We start from the raw sequence: 18,930 nt of genomic DNA, 5'->3' as shown, positions 1-18,930 counted from the left end.
CAATCTTCTCGCATAAAGATACCTTTAATTTTATGGATAATATAATTCTTGATTTATTTGCATTTCTTGAACAATTGTATTTAATTTTGGAAATTGTCTTAATACAAGCATTTAGTATTGCATAATTACTCGCTAAAATAGGTAAAAGTTTTTAATTATTTCTTGAGTTTTAATATTTTAAACACTAACATTAATTTACTTTTTCAGGCAACATTCATTTACTTTATGGCGGTGCTTTCGGCGCAATAATTTGGCAAAAATTACTATTACTATAAGCTCCTTACTATTAAGTTTTAAAATAAAAAAAAATTGGAAAAATTGATTTTTTAATTTTCAAATTTTCACTATAAGCCAATAAAGAACATGATAACAAGGGGTATGATGACCATTACATTGATTCCTGAACCTCCAAGCGAACTACTGGAGCTAGGATCATCTTCGAGTTGTATCTTCATTCGCGAACTGCTTTCTCCAAGAACTTGTCTAACCCACGCCAGGTCTGAATAGATCTTACAATAATATATTGGAGTGGTATGGATGAACTCTGTTCTATTGTAATAGCAAAGTGGAGTTCTCAGCCATGACATGAGGCCGACAACTTTGTCATTGCACACCAATGGACCACCGGAATCGCTCTGTGCATTAAGAAAGAAATATATATAAAAAACATAACCAATGTAAATATGAGGAGTGCTTTTTTTTACTTATGTTAAAATAATTCTTTTTATCCTAAATTGAGAGTTTGTATTTATCAAAAAATATAAACAATAAAAACACTTCGTACATTATTATAAGAGGTATCAATTTTTTTATTATTATCATTATCCTACCATAATACAAAAATAATTCATGAGATATTATTTTTAAACTTAAACCTTTTTTTAAATTAATTTTCAAAATAACAACTACACAGTATAAAATGATTAAGTTGTAGACGTAGCGAAATCTGTAAACTGGAAAAGCATCCAGTTTGACTATTTTTCTTCATGATTAAGAAAGATCAAAGCGTAATCTAAAATAGCAGAACAGTAAGGATTTGCTTTACCACTGTATAAGAATGTCAAACGGAGTTGAGCCATGACGATCATTCATGCGAATATGATGTGATATTATTCATCAAACAACCCAATTTCGTTGGTTTGCCACCTCCCTACAACCTATCAACGTAATCTTGTCTAATCAATCAACTGTAGTAGTTCACTTAATGTTTATAACCACACTCCTCCCTAGAAAGATTTAATCGGTTCTTCAAATAAAATGATTAACATAACTCCAAATTATATTTTATTTTTAATTCATTTATAAAAGCGCAAAGTTTTTCAAACGCCTCATAGTTCTCTTGGACATACAAATTTTACTATATTTGAGATTCTAAGTGTACTCTGTATCCATATTTATACAATATCAGAGCTTAAAAAAAAAGTAATATCTTAGTTTAAAAGGGAACACTTAAAAAGCCAAACTACCTTTGTCGCATGACATTTATTTATTTATTTTAAGCGACAAGGGCAGTTGGCTTGTTAAGTATTTCTTTCATTCTAAGATACTATTTTTGAAAACAATATTATTGTATGGACATGGACACAGGTAGCACGCACTTAAAATCTTAATATAGTATTTGTATGTCCAAGAGAACCTTGAGGAATGCTCCAAAGTGTCAGTTTGCGTTTTATAAATAAATAATAATAATTTGGAGTTATGTTAATAAAACATTCTATGGAAAGTACGGAACACAGAATTTTTGTAATTATTGGAGCGAAGCCCCTAAGAGCGCACAGACATACCACTAATATACTAATATCTGTTCACTAATATTCCAGGTTGGAGAGAATTTCTGTGGTGTTCGGAAACGTTTTGAAGTTAACGTCCTTAATTACGCCATAAAGCATTTACTCATTTAATGCTATTGAGAAATTAATATATATATACTAACAAGCATTATTATTAAAAACGAAAAAAATATTTCCAGTGCTTTAAAACAATCCACTAAAAACAACAGAGGAGTAAATGGTAATTCATATATGTGTTTAAATTATAATTATTGTATATTTTTTGATTTGTCACCTTGCACTTGAAATTTTTTTTATTTTTTTTTTAGTAATAGGTACTACGGGTTGATATTTCTGAGAAAACATATGTTTATTTTAAATAGAAAAAATTATTTTTCACGAAAAATCCAACGAAGTTGGCAGTTGTATTCTGGCATCTACAAGCAGGCAGTGTCAATGTTATTTTTATGTTATTACTGATAACTTACTTGACAAACTGGAATTGCATTATTTTTCTCATCATAAGAGCAGAACGAAGATTCCTCGTCTTCATCCGGAATACCTCTGCGGTACCTCTTTTCAATATTACGACATTTTGAAGAATTGAAAAGTTGGACACTTATTTGGGAAATTGTTGTCTTCAAGTGTGGCTGTGAATTACGCATAGGATGAAAAATAAGATCGTTAGGGGGAAAAATAATAAATTTGGAAATATAAGGCGTACATACGAGTGGTTTCATGGTTTTTCCCCTCCCCCAACCAACCAATTTACAACTTCTCGATGGATTTTTCTCGAATAAGAAGTTTTGGAGAACAGGTGCTTTTTGAACAGTTTCCTGCTCTACGAAAGGCATGTTTGTCTAAAAAAATAAAATAAAAATGAATGAATATCTCATTATGAATTATTCATATCTCACTGCTATATTAAAAAAAAAATGAAAACTGTTATTTTGGAGGAGGTAAACAATTTTTATTGAATTTTTTTTTTCTATTTATTACAATTCACAACTATATTTACATAAAACACATTAAGTAAATTTAGGCATGTAGAGAAACTACTCATTTGTAGCAATCTAATCATATTTCTACACTGGGTTAAATACTAGAGGGTTTTGATAGTGAGGAAGTTTATAGTGGAATGATTGATATCTGGTTCGTTCTGGATCGGTTACATATAGAACATTAAGGTCTTTATGGATGATTTTATTCGTGACGAAATAAGGAACATTAAGGATTTTACGAAGGATTTTGGATTGTAAGAATTGGATACGAGAGGAATTCGAAGCTTTAATGGAGCTCGAAAGGTCAACTCCTTATGTTCAGATTGGCCTTATTACAGTCATGTAGATAAGTCTTTTGTAATTGATTGGAAGTTTAGACCGTTTGTCCAGTAAGTAATGTAATAGTCGAAATCGGCGTGCTGTTTCCTTTCTTTTCAGTCTTGTGTGAGGATTCCAGGTTAGTCGTTTGTCCAGATTTAGTGCAGGTAGGGTGCGATAGGGGCAATTGATTTTTAAGTGTTCAAGTACTAACAGAACTTATTACCCGGCTATTAAAATGTTAATTTCGAAATTTATATCGCAACTTACGCTTTGATAACTTTTACAGCCAAAAAAAAAAAAATCAGCAACATGATTTTTAAAATAATTTTAAAAATATATAAAAATCAACCCATCATTCTAGAAACAACATGTCAAAACCATCACTTTTAAACGACGATAAACCAGGCTGAATAAGGTGTTTTTAGTTCCAGTACTTTTAAAAAGTTTCTGTTAAAGATTGAATTATTTATAATTTAGCATTAAATAATTTTAAATAATAAATTTGTAAATCTCTATCTCAGTTTAAGTCCTTCAGAACATTCATTCTGAACTATCTATCTACACTCCAGAGCCAAATAATTCATATAAATTTAGCTTAAGTGCCCAATCTAATCAACTATGGTAAATATTGAAAATCCATCTTCAAAAAATGGTGAAAACGTATTTTGGAGAAGGAAATTAAGAGCATATTAATACCTAATTTAGATTATTAAGTGGCATTCAGAAATAGTAAAATATTAAATGGTAAAAAAAATACCATAAACTTCCATAATTTTTATTAAGGGCTTTATAATAATCGGTTGGCATTTATTTTTGTATTGTTTGTCATCTAAAAAAATTTCTATTGAAAAATAATATAATCTGTCACACTCAAGGGCAATAGGTAGTATGTAACTATCCGTTCAAAACATACCATAGATGCATATTAATAAATGAATAATAGTTACACTAAAATAAATAATAATAATAAAGATGGATTTAATCAGAAGAATTTGATAATTAATTTAAGGAGAAAAGTGGAAAAATATAACAGCAATTTTGAGACAGGAAAATCGGAGACAGCCTAGTTTGTCCGATCTGTCGTAATCTCAATCGTATGGTACACTAGTTATATTTTGTTAAACTAATGTATTCTTGGCAGGAATAAAATTGAATTTCGTTATCTGCACCTTGAGAAACCATGAAACATGAATTTTTACAATAATAGAAAAGTAAAAATTTATTGTATGAAATTTTCGCTTTCCTGAGTGGTAAATGCAATTTGTGATTTTTTTTTTCAACTAATTATCTATCATTGAATATACATAATGTTGACAAACGCATGTCATAAAAAAACCTATAATGAAGATAATTCTTCAGATACACTTTCTAGTGGTTCACTAAATGTATAGCTCAGTATCCAGAACTACTCACCACATTTCCAACATTATGAACCTTCCCAAAATTTATTATGCAATAATATAATTTTTTTTTTAATGTTTATTTATTGCTATTTATAACTGTACATTATAATACATTTAGTAAATCTGATCTAAGTTAAATTGGAGTGTTACAGGCGTGTAGAGAAACTACCCATTGGTAGCACTCTAATAATATAAAAACTACGAATACCATGGCTGAAACCAAAAAATACATGGTGAATGCATGAATATTAAATAAATAATAGTCCCAGTCAAAAGTGGAGAAGTCTAATCCCAGTATATCAAAACCTTTTTTTTCACAAGTAGAACAACCATATTAATAACTATTATGACCTTTATCAAAGCCAATTCATGGCTCGAACTCCGCTGCATTTTCTTTGATAACTTAAAATCTGGATGGATCACAATCCTTTCACCGATTCGAACTTGTCCTTCTGCGCTGAAACAATCACTGAAAGTTCATTTTATTTACGATATATCAATAAGTTTATTATATTTACAATATATCACTTAGTTCATTATATTTACAATATATCACTGGGTTCATTATATTAACAATATCTTCGTATTGTAAGTTCATTTGTTTTACAATATATCACTGAAAGTTCATTATATTTACAATATTACTGGTTATAAACAAGAACTGATTTTGCGGTAAGAGAACTTGCCAAATGGCCCCCGGGAGCAAAAGAGGACCCATGTGGTTCCAAGCTCTAAAAATAAATTAACATAATCATTTTTGAAATGATGGAATAGATTAAAAAAATCCTCTATAGAATAATCAATTTTAAATTTGTGCTTGACATATTTTTCTTGAAATATCTTTTTGCCGAGGCACCAAACATTTTTTTCCGTTTAGGACCTCTTTCTGTCTTGATCAACTCATGAATAAATACAAGATCTTAAAATCTACTTCATTTTTAACTAAAATTTACTAAATCACTTTTTTTTTTTTATTTCTGTGTGTCTCAGACTGGAATCATAACCTATCAGATACTTTTATCCTAATAGAATTTCCGATATAAAAAAAAATCTACTTAAACATTAGAGGGATATTGATAGCAGTATCTTTGTTTAATTTTCCTGAATTACGAAATTATCCATCGCAATATTGATTTTATTTTGTATCAATAAAATTGAAATTTTAATGATAGTCCATATATTTCAAATTATCACGAAAAATAGCATATAGGACAAAGTTCATTTATGAATAAGTAGTATTAAAAATATTTTTTAAGCTTCGTTGATTTAACTTATTTCCGCTTAAAAAAAAAGTTTTTTTCTTGGGGTGCCATTTATGCTCGGAATTTATTGCTGAACTCAGGAGACCACAAAACCTGAATTTGTATATTCCATATAAAAGTTAGTAAAAAAGAAATTTTAAATTGGTCAAATAAATTTAAAATTTTGTTTTTAATTCTAATATTTACCAAACATTTAAATTAAATATTGAAGTTTTATTTTTTTACACACTCCGGATTAACCGGCTTTTCTTCAAATTTGCGGTATCTGGTCCTGATTAAAACGAATAAGCGAAATTCGGCCTGATAGGATCAATTGAACGCGTCCAAGCTCTTAAAGCGTTCGCTTATGAATAAACACCACTTTTATATAAAATTTTTAGAATTATTGATTATTTTTATTGTTTTGTTTTTTTTTTGTCCTAGAGCTCATAGTTAATTAGACGTAAGCAAAAAATAAAAAAATGTGCAATACGTTGCACTTGAAATTAACATATTTGATAGGGGAGGCAAAATTCAGAATCCTATCTAGTACTCCCCTCTCTTCACCCCCTCCTCCCCCCAAACAAAAAACAAAACAAAAAGAGCTGTTTAGAATGAAACCTATATGATATTACTCTTTACCAACCCCTGTTAACTGGACTAAGACCCGTTTCATAATAAATAAAATCACTAAAATAAAGATTCATCAACATTAATATTAAAGCTTTTTGATAACTAATAAATTTATTTTATGTATGAATTATTCACAATAAATAATAATGTTCACCTTACAGAAGATGCACCCGCTATTATTCTGAAGGTTTCAGGTTCTAGATGTATAACAGATTTTTTCAGCTCCTCTTCTGTCAACGGATTTTCTGTTGTCTCCGGGTCAATGTTGAACAAAACTGGTGCATAATGAGGAATTCTTTTTCTAATTGGGCTATATATTCCTAATCTGCATTTAACAAACAATATAAAATAAAATAAATTGTTTTGTGTTTTAATATTTTTTGTGAAAGGTGCTACGTGAGAGAAAAGTTTCAACCCGTTTTACAAGTTTAGGTGTTTTTTAAATATTGCTCTATTTGACTACCTTAAGTCTCTTCTTCCTGGGCTTTCTCGTAGTTTTCAATTCCAGGCGCTTTTTAAATATTGCTCGATTTAACTATCTTAAAGTTTCCTCTTCCCGTTTTAGGCTAATATTTCAAAAGGGATATAGGGCCGCCGCTCTCCAAGGGACTTAGCGGGGCGGGCCCGGCGGAGATGGATTGCCTTTTTTTATACGACATCCTACATCGACCATCCTACGCGCTATAATTGTGGGTTTCATGCTGTTTTTCAATTTCCAGCGCTTTTTAAATATTGCTCGATTTAACTAACTTAAAGTTGCCTCTTCCCGTTTTAGTATTGAGTAGGTTGGTCGATGTACGACATGTCACAATCTCACAAGAGGAGATCATAACACACAAAAAAAAAGCATAAAACCATCCACTCCCGCCGTTTTTCAATCTAAATATTGCTCTATCTTAAAGTCTCTCCTTCCCGTTTTAGGCTAATATTTCAAAAGTGATATAGAACCGCCGTTCCCCGGGGGTTTTAGCGTGGTGGGCCCGGCGGAGATGGATTGCCTTTTTTTATACGACATCATATATCGACCAACCTATTGGCTATAATTGTCTGTTAGAAAAGTCAGATAAGTAAAGCTACCACTGAGAGCGGAATTGGAGGATTTTGCGCCTTTTTTCAATTTCAGGCGCTTTTTAAATATACTGTTCCCATCAAATTTTACACATGTCTTCTAATTTAGAGCATGTTTTCTTATTAATGTATTTTTTTTTTTTTTTTTATATTTTATGTTTTTTTACAATATGAACCAAAGGTTTGCCAAGTACATATAGTACTAGAGCCCAGTTATTTTATCCAAATCTTTGATTACTTTAATGAAAACTATGTATAATTACTAGTCAAAATTTATAAGTCTGCCAAGCATAGTTAGGAAAAATACAAAATTGTGGCTGTTTTAAAAAGCAAACAAAAAAACCTAATTTTTCATCCGAAGCTTCATATTTTTAAAACTACCTACAACACTGAAAAACCTAATAGAACATCATTTAAATCAGAGTAAATTTGCTAAAATAAATAAAGATATAATGAAATTTAATGTTATTTATAATGTTCACCTTCGTAGGGATAGTAGTTTTAATGATATTTGCATATTAATATGCATTTTGTATATGAAACTTTGTCCGAAATACATTTATTTTAGCAATCATGAAAACTACTACTCCTTCGAAGATAAACGTCATAAACTACTTTTTATTTCACTGAACGAGCTTTAATTTGAGTGCTCGCAAACATCTGTACGTCTAATGGGTCCTGAGATAGACTCCCCACAATAAATTCACTAACTATTGATTTTTCAGTACATTGTTTATTTAAAAAACAAAAAAAAACTGTAGCTTGGGAACTATCGAACGTTAACAGTTCTGTTATGGCTCATATTTTAGTAAATTTGCTCTAGTAGACCTCTAGAGTTACTCTAGTTTACTCTAGAAAAACTAATAAATCATTTAAATATTAGGTTTTATAGTGTTATAGGTAGTTTCAAAGATATGGAGCATAGAATGAATTTTTTTTTTATGTTTTGAAACGGTGGCTATCTTTTCTTCGCCCAAACTCTAGTTGGCAGACTCATCGATTTCGACTAGTAATTATCCGTAGCTTTTATTAAAGTTATTAAAAAAATCGGGGTAAAATAACTTACTTGTTTCCCCTCTATACTAATATGTCAGTATGACTTCCTTACTGTTTTGTCTTTTTTATATGTATATTCTATTATTTTCTGCAGTGAAAATTGCATTTTCTGGAAACTTCTATTACGTAGGTTACATTTTTTTTTCTCGTATTCTCCTGTATTACTTCGTTTAATACATACATATTACAGGGACATGATATGTGTATACCAGTGAAATATTGCCTTGGAGCATTATAAGGTTAGTTGCAGGATCCAATTAAGGTAGTTAAGAACATGTGCTAACTCCAGTGGATTATTGGAACGGGTAAGTAGTTCACAACTTTATTTCAAATTTAATGTTTTGTCGTTTGTGAATCAAATCTACAAGAAGGGTTATGCGAAAAACGAATTTCTTGGTTACACAATATATTAACAACCCTTTGTTTAATTTATTAAAATTATATTATTATTTAAATATATGTAATTACGTACCCAATAGAAAAAGGATAATTTTCAAAAAATGAAATTAAAGCTATGCAAAAAGAAATAGCTATATGAGCTATATACTTCTTAAACTTTTTTTTAAATTACTTTATAAATACTGTTAACAGATCAACTTTATCAATGTTTTTTCTACACATATTAAGTAAATATTTATGATTTTATAGACAACTTACCTCGTATTTTGGTTCTTTAAATGTAATTCCGGTTGTTGGATCCGGAACTGAGTGTTATTAATGAAGCCCCCTATAAAAATGATCATAAAAACAGTTAGTTAATAGATTGATATCCATAAATTTAAAATATTCAGATTTTAAATTAACTATAGGTGATGGAGCATAAAGAAATACAAAAAAAATATGAATTATGTAGTTAGAGCGAACGCACTACAAAAAATGTAAAGGAAAATAAATTACTTTATTATATGTTTTCCCCTTTTTTAACATACTAGGTTGTTGTAAATCGAAATAAAATTCTGAAGGAAATGTGAATTTGGCCGAATCCGGAACGGAAACAATGGTCCAACGAATTTAATATTAGCAACCAATAAATAGTGAGAAAACTATCTATTAGCAACCAATAAATGATGAGAAAATTATCTATTAGCAACCAATAAATAGCGAGAAAACTATCTATTAGCAACCAATAAATGATGAGAAAACTATCTATTAGCAACCAATAAATAGCGAGAAAACTATCTATTAGCAACCAATAAATAGCGAGAAAACTATCTATTAGCAACCAATAAATAGCGAGAAAACTATCTATTAGCACCCAATAAATGATGAGAAAACTATCTATTAGCAACCAATAAATAGCGAGAAAATTATCTATTAGCAACCAATAAATAGCGAGAAAATTATCTATTAGCAACCAAGAATTAGTGAGAAAATTATCTATTAGCAACCAAGAAATCTATTCAAAATTATATTTTAACAATTGTATCTATTTCATCCTATTATGAACTGTGGTTTCAAAATTCTAAAAAGATTTAAAATTATGATACAAAATAATAATTTAACACACTTAGCAAAACAAAGCTAGAATATTAGACTGATATTTACATATAAAGTCTGGTGTCGGTTACAAGCAAATTGAAAAAAAAAAAAAAATAACCAGAATATAAAATACTTTGAATAGTGACATCTAATATAGTATTTTATACAAATTTTATTCTATTTTTATTTTTAATAATGTTAAAGTAGCACTATTTTAACAACCTCGCATACGTCCCTATTTACTATTTTATCTTTAATGAATCAGAAAATATTTTAGATAACTTGCGCTGATCTTCTTGAAATCGATTTGCTCCTTTGCTTGGCCAAGGATTTAATGTGTGGAGGTATGATACTAAAAACAAAATAAATTAGTATTGAAGGCCTTAAGTTAGAATTCAGTATTTTAGTTGAGTTATAATCGTAATAAATAGTTAGAGATCTTAACAAATGCAAGTGTATTTTAGACCATGGTCTGCGACGACTGGCAATAAAACGGAATAAGTACGGCGTTGGACGACTACATTTCCCGCAATACTCGACTAAGTTTCATTTGTATTTAGCAGCTATCTCTCGCGGTTTTAGCCCCTTTAAATTTGGACTGTTCCTAACTGTTTCAGACGCATAATGGATAAATGACCAAGTGCATCTGATTAACAGTGTAACATCCGAAATTGATTTGAAAAAGAAAAGAACCAACCACTGAAGAAACAAATTACCACAAAATGTCTGAATGAAGATTATCTAAAATCTAATATGCTTTATTTTTGCAAAACCTCTCTGATGATATTTTTTTGTCTTGCGGAATATTTAATCACGTTTCGAGTGGGCAGCTATAATGTTTCCAGAGATGTACAGTTGTTATGTTATTTGAAAAACTATGCATTTTTGTTTAGGTGGATTTTTTTTAAACCGCACTAAACAGATATTTTTCCGAACCCAGCTTTATTGTAAATCTATAGCATTAGGTATCAAAAGATAAATTTTAATAAATGAGCTTCAACGTATACAAAATTACAATAACCAAAACAAGCTTCCTGTAAAGTAGGTCAAAAATATTTTTTTTTGGAATAATCAAGTCACATTTCTTTACAGTAACTCCTTACATATTTATTCAAATCCAAGATAGAAAGCTGAATATTCTCTCTTGTAAACCATATCAATATCTTTGAGATTTAATTCCTCTAATATAGAGAAAGAGTAGTTTTAAACAAATAAAAAGTTTTCAAACATTTCATATTATATTTTCGGTTCTGATTTGTCTAAGAATTGGTCCGCTTTGTTCCATTTCGTACAATTTATACGATCTTGGTTTAAGATCGTAAGTTTTCTGTTGGTTAATGGAATCATGTTGAAGTTATTGCATTTTTGTGATTTTAAAAGGCCCCTGTGAGGTGAAAAAAAAATTATTTTTTATTCAAATTTCGTATTTAGGGTTTTTTTCGAGGTGCGAAAAACGGATATCAACTTTATTTTCCCATAAAGAAATATTTTATCCTAAATTATAATGAATATTGTGTTCTTATCATGTCATGGTTAGATAATAATCTATAATTCGATTAGTTTTCGGTCTTAGATAGTTTTAGTTTTAATAAATGAGCTTAAATGTATACCAAATCTCAAAACCGAAAATCGCTTCCCAAATGGTTGGCAAACAAATATTCATATTTCTTCTAATATGAGTAGTTGGTCGATGTACGACATGTCACAATCTCACAAGAGGAGATCATAAAAAAAAAGGCATCAAACCCCCCACTCTCGCCGTTTTTCAATTTCAGCCGCTTTTTAAATATTGCTCTATCTCAAAGTCTCTCCTTCCCATTTTAAGCTAATATTTCAAAAGTAATGTAGGACTTTTAAACCCTCTCCGGGGGTTTACCAGGGAGGGTCCGGGGGGGAAGGAGTGTTTCTTCAAAAACCTTAACCAATTTAGTATAAAACATTAAAATATTTTACCTGGCCGGCTTAAACAAAATATATTTTTCATAAACCTGTGAGTACACTGAAACAAATTCGAATGAAGTTGCCAAATGGACCAAGTAAAAAAATTTTTTTTGCATGAAAATTTGTATTTGAGGGTTTATGAGGACGATAAAAATGAATCAGACATGGTTTTTCTGAATTAATTTTTTTTTTTTTTGCGTACTACATGGAATTTATGATTTTTTAAAATTTATTTTTACATTTAATACGATTAATAACCTTGTGTTCGTATTTTTCTCAAAGAAACAAATCGAATGGACTATACTCGTAATAACTATTAAATACACGCAGAGCAAAGGCGGTATAGGATAATGAAGAATTTATAAGTGTAAAAAAGGCGACATTTACAAAAGAATTAACATAAGAATTAACGTCCATTAATTTCCATGGCGTAGCCTTTGGCTGTACCTAGACTATACCACCTTAACTGGACTGATATCAACACCTTGTAAAGCAATCAAAGGGAGAAGGCTCAGTATAATAAATCTCATTCATTTGAGCATATATAATACATTTCACGTATTATATATGTATGATGTATTAATTTATTTTAATGAAGGGTACAATAAAAAATTATATAATGTAAAATATTCTTGCTTCCTAAGGCGCATGGGCAAGAACCCATGTACACGTGTCTAATATTTTCAACCTAGCATCACCAAAGAAAGTTTTATTGAAATCTGGCATGTGCAATGCGTAACTCTTTTGAGTGGAAAGATAGCATTAGCTTTTGTCCTTATATAATAGTAGATATACAAATTTATAAACGCGTAAGTTTCACATTATTTCAATAATTAAGATAATTTTTAAAAATGTATCAATTCATAGACCATCATCCTAGATTGTTTTATCAACTTTAATTGTTTATTTGTTTCTTAATTTCTAGGAATTTAATTTATATGTTCTGATATATAAGAAAATCTTCTGATAATTAAGTCTTCAATTATAGTACCTATCATATAATATTTATTTTGGTCATCATTTTATTTTGTTTTAATGGAATAAAATGAGTAATAATAAAAAAGATGAAAAAAAGAAACATTGTTTCCGAAAGTGATTATTAAAATAAAAACCTCCTTATATAAATAAGTTTACACTATCAATGGGTAGTTTCTCTACACACCTGAATCACTCCATTATAAACTAAAATCAAATTTACTGGATGTATAAATGTACAATTTACTGGATGTATAATGAATGTACAATTGTAAATAGCAATAAATAAAAGAAAAAATAAAATCAGTTTACAATGGCACAAAGTTTTCCATTAAACGAAGAAAACCATATTGTAATACTATTTATATAATTAGAAAATTACATTGAATTTAAATAGACTTCATATAGGACGCATTTGGCTTACCCATAAGCATCCTGTTTTCTTTTGTAATGATCAGGAGTCAACATAAAACAATAAGGAACTGACAAAACCCATGAAAATGTTATTAATATCCCAGTGCAAATGACTTTTCTGGATCTCGCAAAGCGGATTGAAACCTGAAATAAATGCTATTAAAATCAATTTGAATTATTAAAACAATGAGAAGATTAAATCTAAAATCAAATCAAATATTAAAAGTCTTTATGATTATAGAAGTGAATCTTTAGCAATACAGGCTAAGTGAAGATAACCTTTTTTTCCTTCTCTCCCAACTAATGTAAAAATAAATAAATAGAAAAATAAATACATGTATCAAATAAGTATTTTCATGACAGCCACTGTTTCAGACGTATTTGAAACTGGGAACTGTAGATTATATACTATCCTGATAGTAATACCTATCAGGATAGTAATAGAATCACTTCTACTATCTTGATAATTTTATCTTTTTCTAACATTTATAGATTTTATCAAATTGTTTTTTAGTTTTTAATTTATTGGTACCCTATTGCTATTGGAAAGCACGCCTTTAACGTGGACTTACAATTTTTATAATGTTTTTATTGAAACTAAGTCATATTTATGGTGATGTGTTTCAAGATATCATCATGAAATTTTGCAGGAAGGTTGCGCGCTATAACTAAAAACAGAGAAAAATATCTGTAAGCCTCCAAAAAAATATTTAAATATAATTTTTTCAAAGTATAAAAAATGCTTAATTTTTTTTTATAAAAACTACAATATCTGCTGACTTAGTGATGATAGATTGGTCGATTTTTTTTTTTAATAATCTAAAATGTATAAAATAGTCGATAAAGAAAAAAAAAATGGCTTTTAACCTGATTGATTTCTGTATACCATAAATAAACATATATGGAAATTAATAAATCAGTATACGATCTTTATAGTACTTAAAGTAAACTAAAAAGAATAATAAAGTCAACGCAAATTCTTGATCCTTCTGGTCCAAATTATCGTTTTGTAAGACACCTATATAGCTATTTAATTTTTTTTTTTGACTAGGAGAATTCCTTCGTGTCAGGATGTCTATAGAATAGATTAGATGGAGTGGAAAAAATCTTTCAATAAGCACTAAATTATTTAAAAAAGACAAACAAAACACAATAATTTATGAGTATTTTGAACAATTTATCGTTCCTTACGTTATTCTACATTTCTCAGGCGAACCGCCGATGAGGGTTTTGAGAAACCCTCACAGATACATAGAAATTATGTATTTGTATATCTGTATTATATATTTCTTGAGGTTTCTTATGGGAACCGTCCCACTGTTCCTATAAATTTATTATCTATCTATTTAAATAAAAAACTAGACACTACAGACCCCCTATGGTGTACTAAATATAATTGTGTATACTTAATCGTTGGATATTTTCTCCAAAGGGGTCGTGCTTACTAATTTAGTAACTTATGCTAATCAGTATGCACGGTATTTAAACCATAAAATCAAGTAGACATACATTAGATTTATCACATTTATTTACAAATGAGGTGTATTTATGAAAGAAAGCTTATGGACAAAAGATATTAATTATAAATTACTATTAATTCATACTTGGAATTCTAATTGCCAATACTGAGCTTTTATGTAATATGTTTACCATTCAAAAATTGCATATAATGCACGACTATTAGGACTTATCTGGTTTGAATGCATACTAGGTTCAATTCTTCTAGCGATGTTTCTTCTACTAGTATCAATACTCTCGGCCGCGAATCAACGACATCACTAGAAGATCTTTTTCTGTTCTTAGCTTTTTCCTCTTGAGCTGTCTCACCATACCAATACCATTTCGTATTCTCTTTTATGGAATTATTTCCTCCCCTCTACTTTCTTCTCAGCCATTTCATTGGATGGTCGTATTTTGGGGCGGAAACCATAACCCCCCCTAAACATTGAGGTGGTATTCGTTCTTTTGATCTCCTTAACACTTTTACCTTTCCGCTGTTTATGGCTCGGAGATAAGAGTACTGAGTTCAAGCCAATGCAGGTATTGTTTGAACTTGGCTGCTTACCTACCGTACGATCCAGATCCGCCAGATGCTTATCGTGAAATTCCCTACACCAGCATATTGTTTGTTTGTTAGTTTTGAAAGGGCGTTTAACAGCCTGGTCATCAACGCCCGTATCACACCAGCATATTTATGAGCCAACAACTATCAATAATCAATGCCCAGAATATTTGTATAATTAAATTTAACCTCTTTCTCAACCCATTATTGTCAATTCATAGCATTCGAGATACCTAAGTCCTTAAAATATAAAAATTTACTTATCTACTAACTTATATATGAGGGGCTTAATCACAAAAACGGTGGGTCAATTTTTTCACAAAATGAATAAGGCACTGTTTCCGTCAGATGATTTCATCTTCTATCCAATAAAAAGCTTTTTCGTTAAACATCCGTTAAGACCTGCTCCGCAAGCGCTTGGTTTCAAATACAATCAGATCCAGTGGAGCCAATTACAGCAGAATATTCGGACCACGTGACCCCGAAAACATCACTATCTTTGATTGGGCTGTTGTTATTTCATTTTATACTTTTTTTAATATCCTTAAAAATATGACTAAGTGGGTGTGACCGTGTTTGTAATCACATTACTCATATATTTTAGATTATTTAAAAACATATATGCTCCTTCTATCATCTCTGGAATGGTAGATTTATATTTTTTAGCAGACGTTTCTTTTTCTAAAATATTATATATTTTTGGCAGATAATCTGGCAAAATTTCTTGGTGATATCTTGAATAGTTTTTAATAAAATATTTTCAATGTTCTAAATACATGCTGTACGGCCTTTCAGAAACTTCTAATAGCAATAAACTAAAAAAAAAAAAAAATATAATCAATTTAACAAAACCTATAAGGTAATAAAAAAATTTGCGGAGGTGCTATTAGGATAATAACTGAAACAATTGTGCCAAGTTTAATCTGAAGGTGAAGATGACATGATCGTGTATGGGTGTGGTACAGAATTACGAAAAAATTAAAAATTTCCATTATTGCCGTATTCATACTCATAGTAGAAAGAGATAGAGAAGTGCTTCATTTAAACAGAAATGCTACTGAAATATATTAGGGTTGCTACAATGCACAGCATACTTATTACTCTACAATAGTTCCTGAACTTTGATTTCCAGCATGATAGTTTTTTATGGCATGAGGTGTAGATAAAGACACTGCCTTGGATGACTGAGGCCAGTTCAAACCTTGATACCGCATTAAGGCATCGTTATAATAATATCCGGGTCGTTGAAAATCATGGGACTAAAAATGTTTCATGTACTGGCGAATAAATATAAGAAGCGGCTATAATAATGACATCAAATAAAAATGAACACTCAATGTGGAAACATCGCTATAAAAATTTCCCAATGTTTCATCAGAAAATTTCAGGTTCTTATAATATTATTTCAGCAAACTATCAAGCCCTTTGAAATGTTTATCTACTCTGACGACCAAACGTGAAGATAAGGAAGACATACGCTCCAAAGTCATCTTGTTATAAATGACACACCACATAAAGAGAAACGAGATAACTCAATTTTTTAAAATATATAACAACAGTTTATGATAGATAATTGGATGGAGGACATAATGGTAAAATCAAATGGGAGAAAAATGAACTTAAACGGCTGAATGAAATCTTTGTTAATTTATTGGCGTAAAGTACAAAGAGTTTGTGATTACAAGATAATCATTATTCCCCTGAAACTTTCGGAAAATGTGAGATACCTCTTTTTTTCCCCTGTAATCATAAAATGGAACTAACACTGATGTTTTAATAATGATATTTTGAACACTAACGTAGAAATAATATTAAGACTTTCTTGGATCGATTTTCACCAACTAACCTCCAACCAACGTTGGAACAAAAAAGAGAAAAATTATAATAAGTTAAAAAAATCCGTACGATCCTACTAGTGGTAAAAACATACGATCCAAAAAAATAAAAATCCATACGATCCGATATTGGTAAAATGTTCATGATTTGCTAAACGTCATGAACTTTCACTCTAGATTGCATAACACTCACTGTCATATATAGAAAGCAACTTACGATGTAAGGATATTTTTTAATATCAATGTACTCTCCAGTCCTAAGACCTGTCCCGTTTGAAAATGCATCATCTTCAAAATATTGGCTGTTCACCAAAGGTATTAAAAACATCAGAAATTTACTCAAAAACATTACTTAAACATATTTTACAATGTGTATGAAAACAAAAAAAAAATATCATATGACTGGTTAGTAGTTTTCGTTCTTAATACAAGCCTATCAGATAAATTCCATGTACACTTCTGATCAATCTATTGATTTTATTGATTCACAAAACCAGAACGGGGCCTGATACGCCTAGTAGCCTATCTTACATGCACTCAGCTAAATTTTTGTTGCATAGAGGCACTAATGAAACTTTATCATTTATTTAAATTAATCGATTTATTTATCGTTCTTAGAGGAAAAATAACTTTTATTAATCAATCGCAATATATTCTCTATGGCATATCAATTTTGCATGCATATATTTATTTCGCATTCTTCTTACAACAATATAATGAATGTATATACTTACAATCAGTCTATAGTAACGTCTTGATTAACATCTTGCTGTCATTTTCAACCTTATTCTGGCTTTCTTCGTTACATGGGCAAATTTTTAAAACCAAGTTTAAAATAAAGTTGAAATAAACTATTGTATTAAAAATATATTTTCACTATTTATTTCAGAAGTCATTGTGATTAACTCCATACTCTAATGTAAATTGTTTCAACAACGCAATTATTAATTATTGAATTATTTGTACCGTCCGTACATCAACGCTCTTTTTTTAAAAACAGCCGAAGGTGCTTTCCTCCTCTCAACGATATTGGTAACAAAATCACATCGGCAAACAGATAAAAAAGAAGCGCAATGCAAACGGAAGTTAGTATAACAGTGATCTCGCACCATGAATGTTACTGTATACTTCACCAATATTACATGGACTAAATATTTTCTTGGTCTTTTCAACATTATTCCCAGATTGTTTTTAAAGAAATAAATATTAATATACCCGTTATAATAAAGAAGAGTGAAACTAATAACAATGTGGATGAGGAAAACAGTGATGGTTCTTCAATACGATTTATCAACAGAAAGTCTGGTCCAAGAAGACGTTTATCGTTTTCCTGCGATTCATCTAATTGCAACAGTACAAATTTCCCAAAAACACATTGATGGGGAGGAAAAGAAGTCGTAATCCTGATAAATGGACACGAAATTTACAAAAGCATAACAGAACAAAAGGTTTGGCATACAGGAATAGGGGAGGGAAAATAATACCTGGAAAACATTTGTCACAAACAGATGCATACAAAAACTGTAACATTACTGACGATTATTTTTTGGCTATTCTTTCGTATTAATTGTATACACCGTAAGATGGCATTCCATAAAGGTACACAAAACAGCAAAAAAAACTTTCATATGTAAACCATGTTTACGCCCCACTTTGCATCGCTTTACATGAGTACGAGGTGCGAACACTGTAAAGTTTTCATAATTCTACAACAAAGTATATTAAAAGTTGG

The 18,930-nt window shown here is 30.0% G+C and overlaps 1 protein-coding gene across 7 annotated transcripts; it reads right to left on the bottom strand.

The window, feature by feature from the left end:
- Nucleotides 1-309: 309 nt before the first annotated feature.
- Nucleotides 310-17,584, bottom strand: LOC106682570 (snake venom serine protease rhinocerase 5). Of its 7 annotated transcripts, none has more exons than XM_067051743.1 (9): nucleotides 17,416-17,584; nucleotides 13,312-13,445; nucleotides 10,255-10,323; nucleotides 9,150-9,221; nucleotides 6,523-6,693; nucleotides 4,846-4,963; nucleotides 2,498-2,629; nucleotides 2,258-2,419; nucleotides 310-635 (listed from the first exon to the last, which is right to left on the bottom strand). In XM_067051743.1, the coding sequence occupies exons 1-9, from the start codon at nucleotides 17,545-17,547 to the stop codon at nucleotides 345-347; spliced, it is 1,281 nt and encodes a 426-aa protein (XP_066907844.1). In that variant the 5' UTR covers nucleotides 17,548-17,584; the 3' UTR covers nucleotides 310-344. The 7 variants fall into 7 exon arrangements, with proteins under 7 accessions (XP_066907844.1, XP_066907845.1, XP_066907848.1 ...); XM_067051744.1 differs by having other exon boundaries at nucleotides 4,846-4,951; XM_067051747.1 differs by having other exon boundaries at nucleotides 9,150-9,219; nucleotides 10,258-10,323; nucleotides 17,416-17,431.
- Between the last annotated feature and the right edge of the window lie 1,346 nt (nucleotides 17,585-18,930).

Source organism: Halyomorpha halys, unplaced genomic scaffold (genome assembly GCF_000696795.3).
Source record: "Halyomorpha halys isolate HHAL.00 unplaced genomic scaffold, Hhal_1.1 Scaffold425.1, whole genome shotgun sequence".
NCBI classification, from domain to species: Eukaryota; Metazoa; Arthropoda; class Insecta; order Hemiptera; family Pentatomidae; genus Halyomorpha; species Halyomorpha halys.
Note: the sequence above shows the minus strand (reverse complement) of the source record. Positions and strands in the feature narration are given on the sequence as shown.

Coding starts and splice junctions, on each gene's coding strand:
- LOC106682570 (XM_067051743.1), bottom strand. CDS start 17,547: ATGTTTTTGAGTAAATTTCTGATGTTTTTAATACCTTTGGTGAACAGC. Junction 13,446..17,415: donor TTAAAAAATATCCTTACATC/GTAAGTTGCTTT, acceptor CATTTATTTCAG/GTTTCAATCCGCTTTGCGAG. Junction 4,964..6,522: donor GCGGGTGCATCTTCTGTAAG/GTGAACATTATT, acceptor ATGAACTTTCAG/TGATTGTTTCAGCGCAGAAG.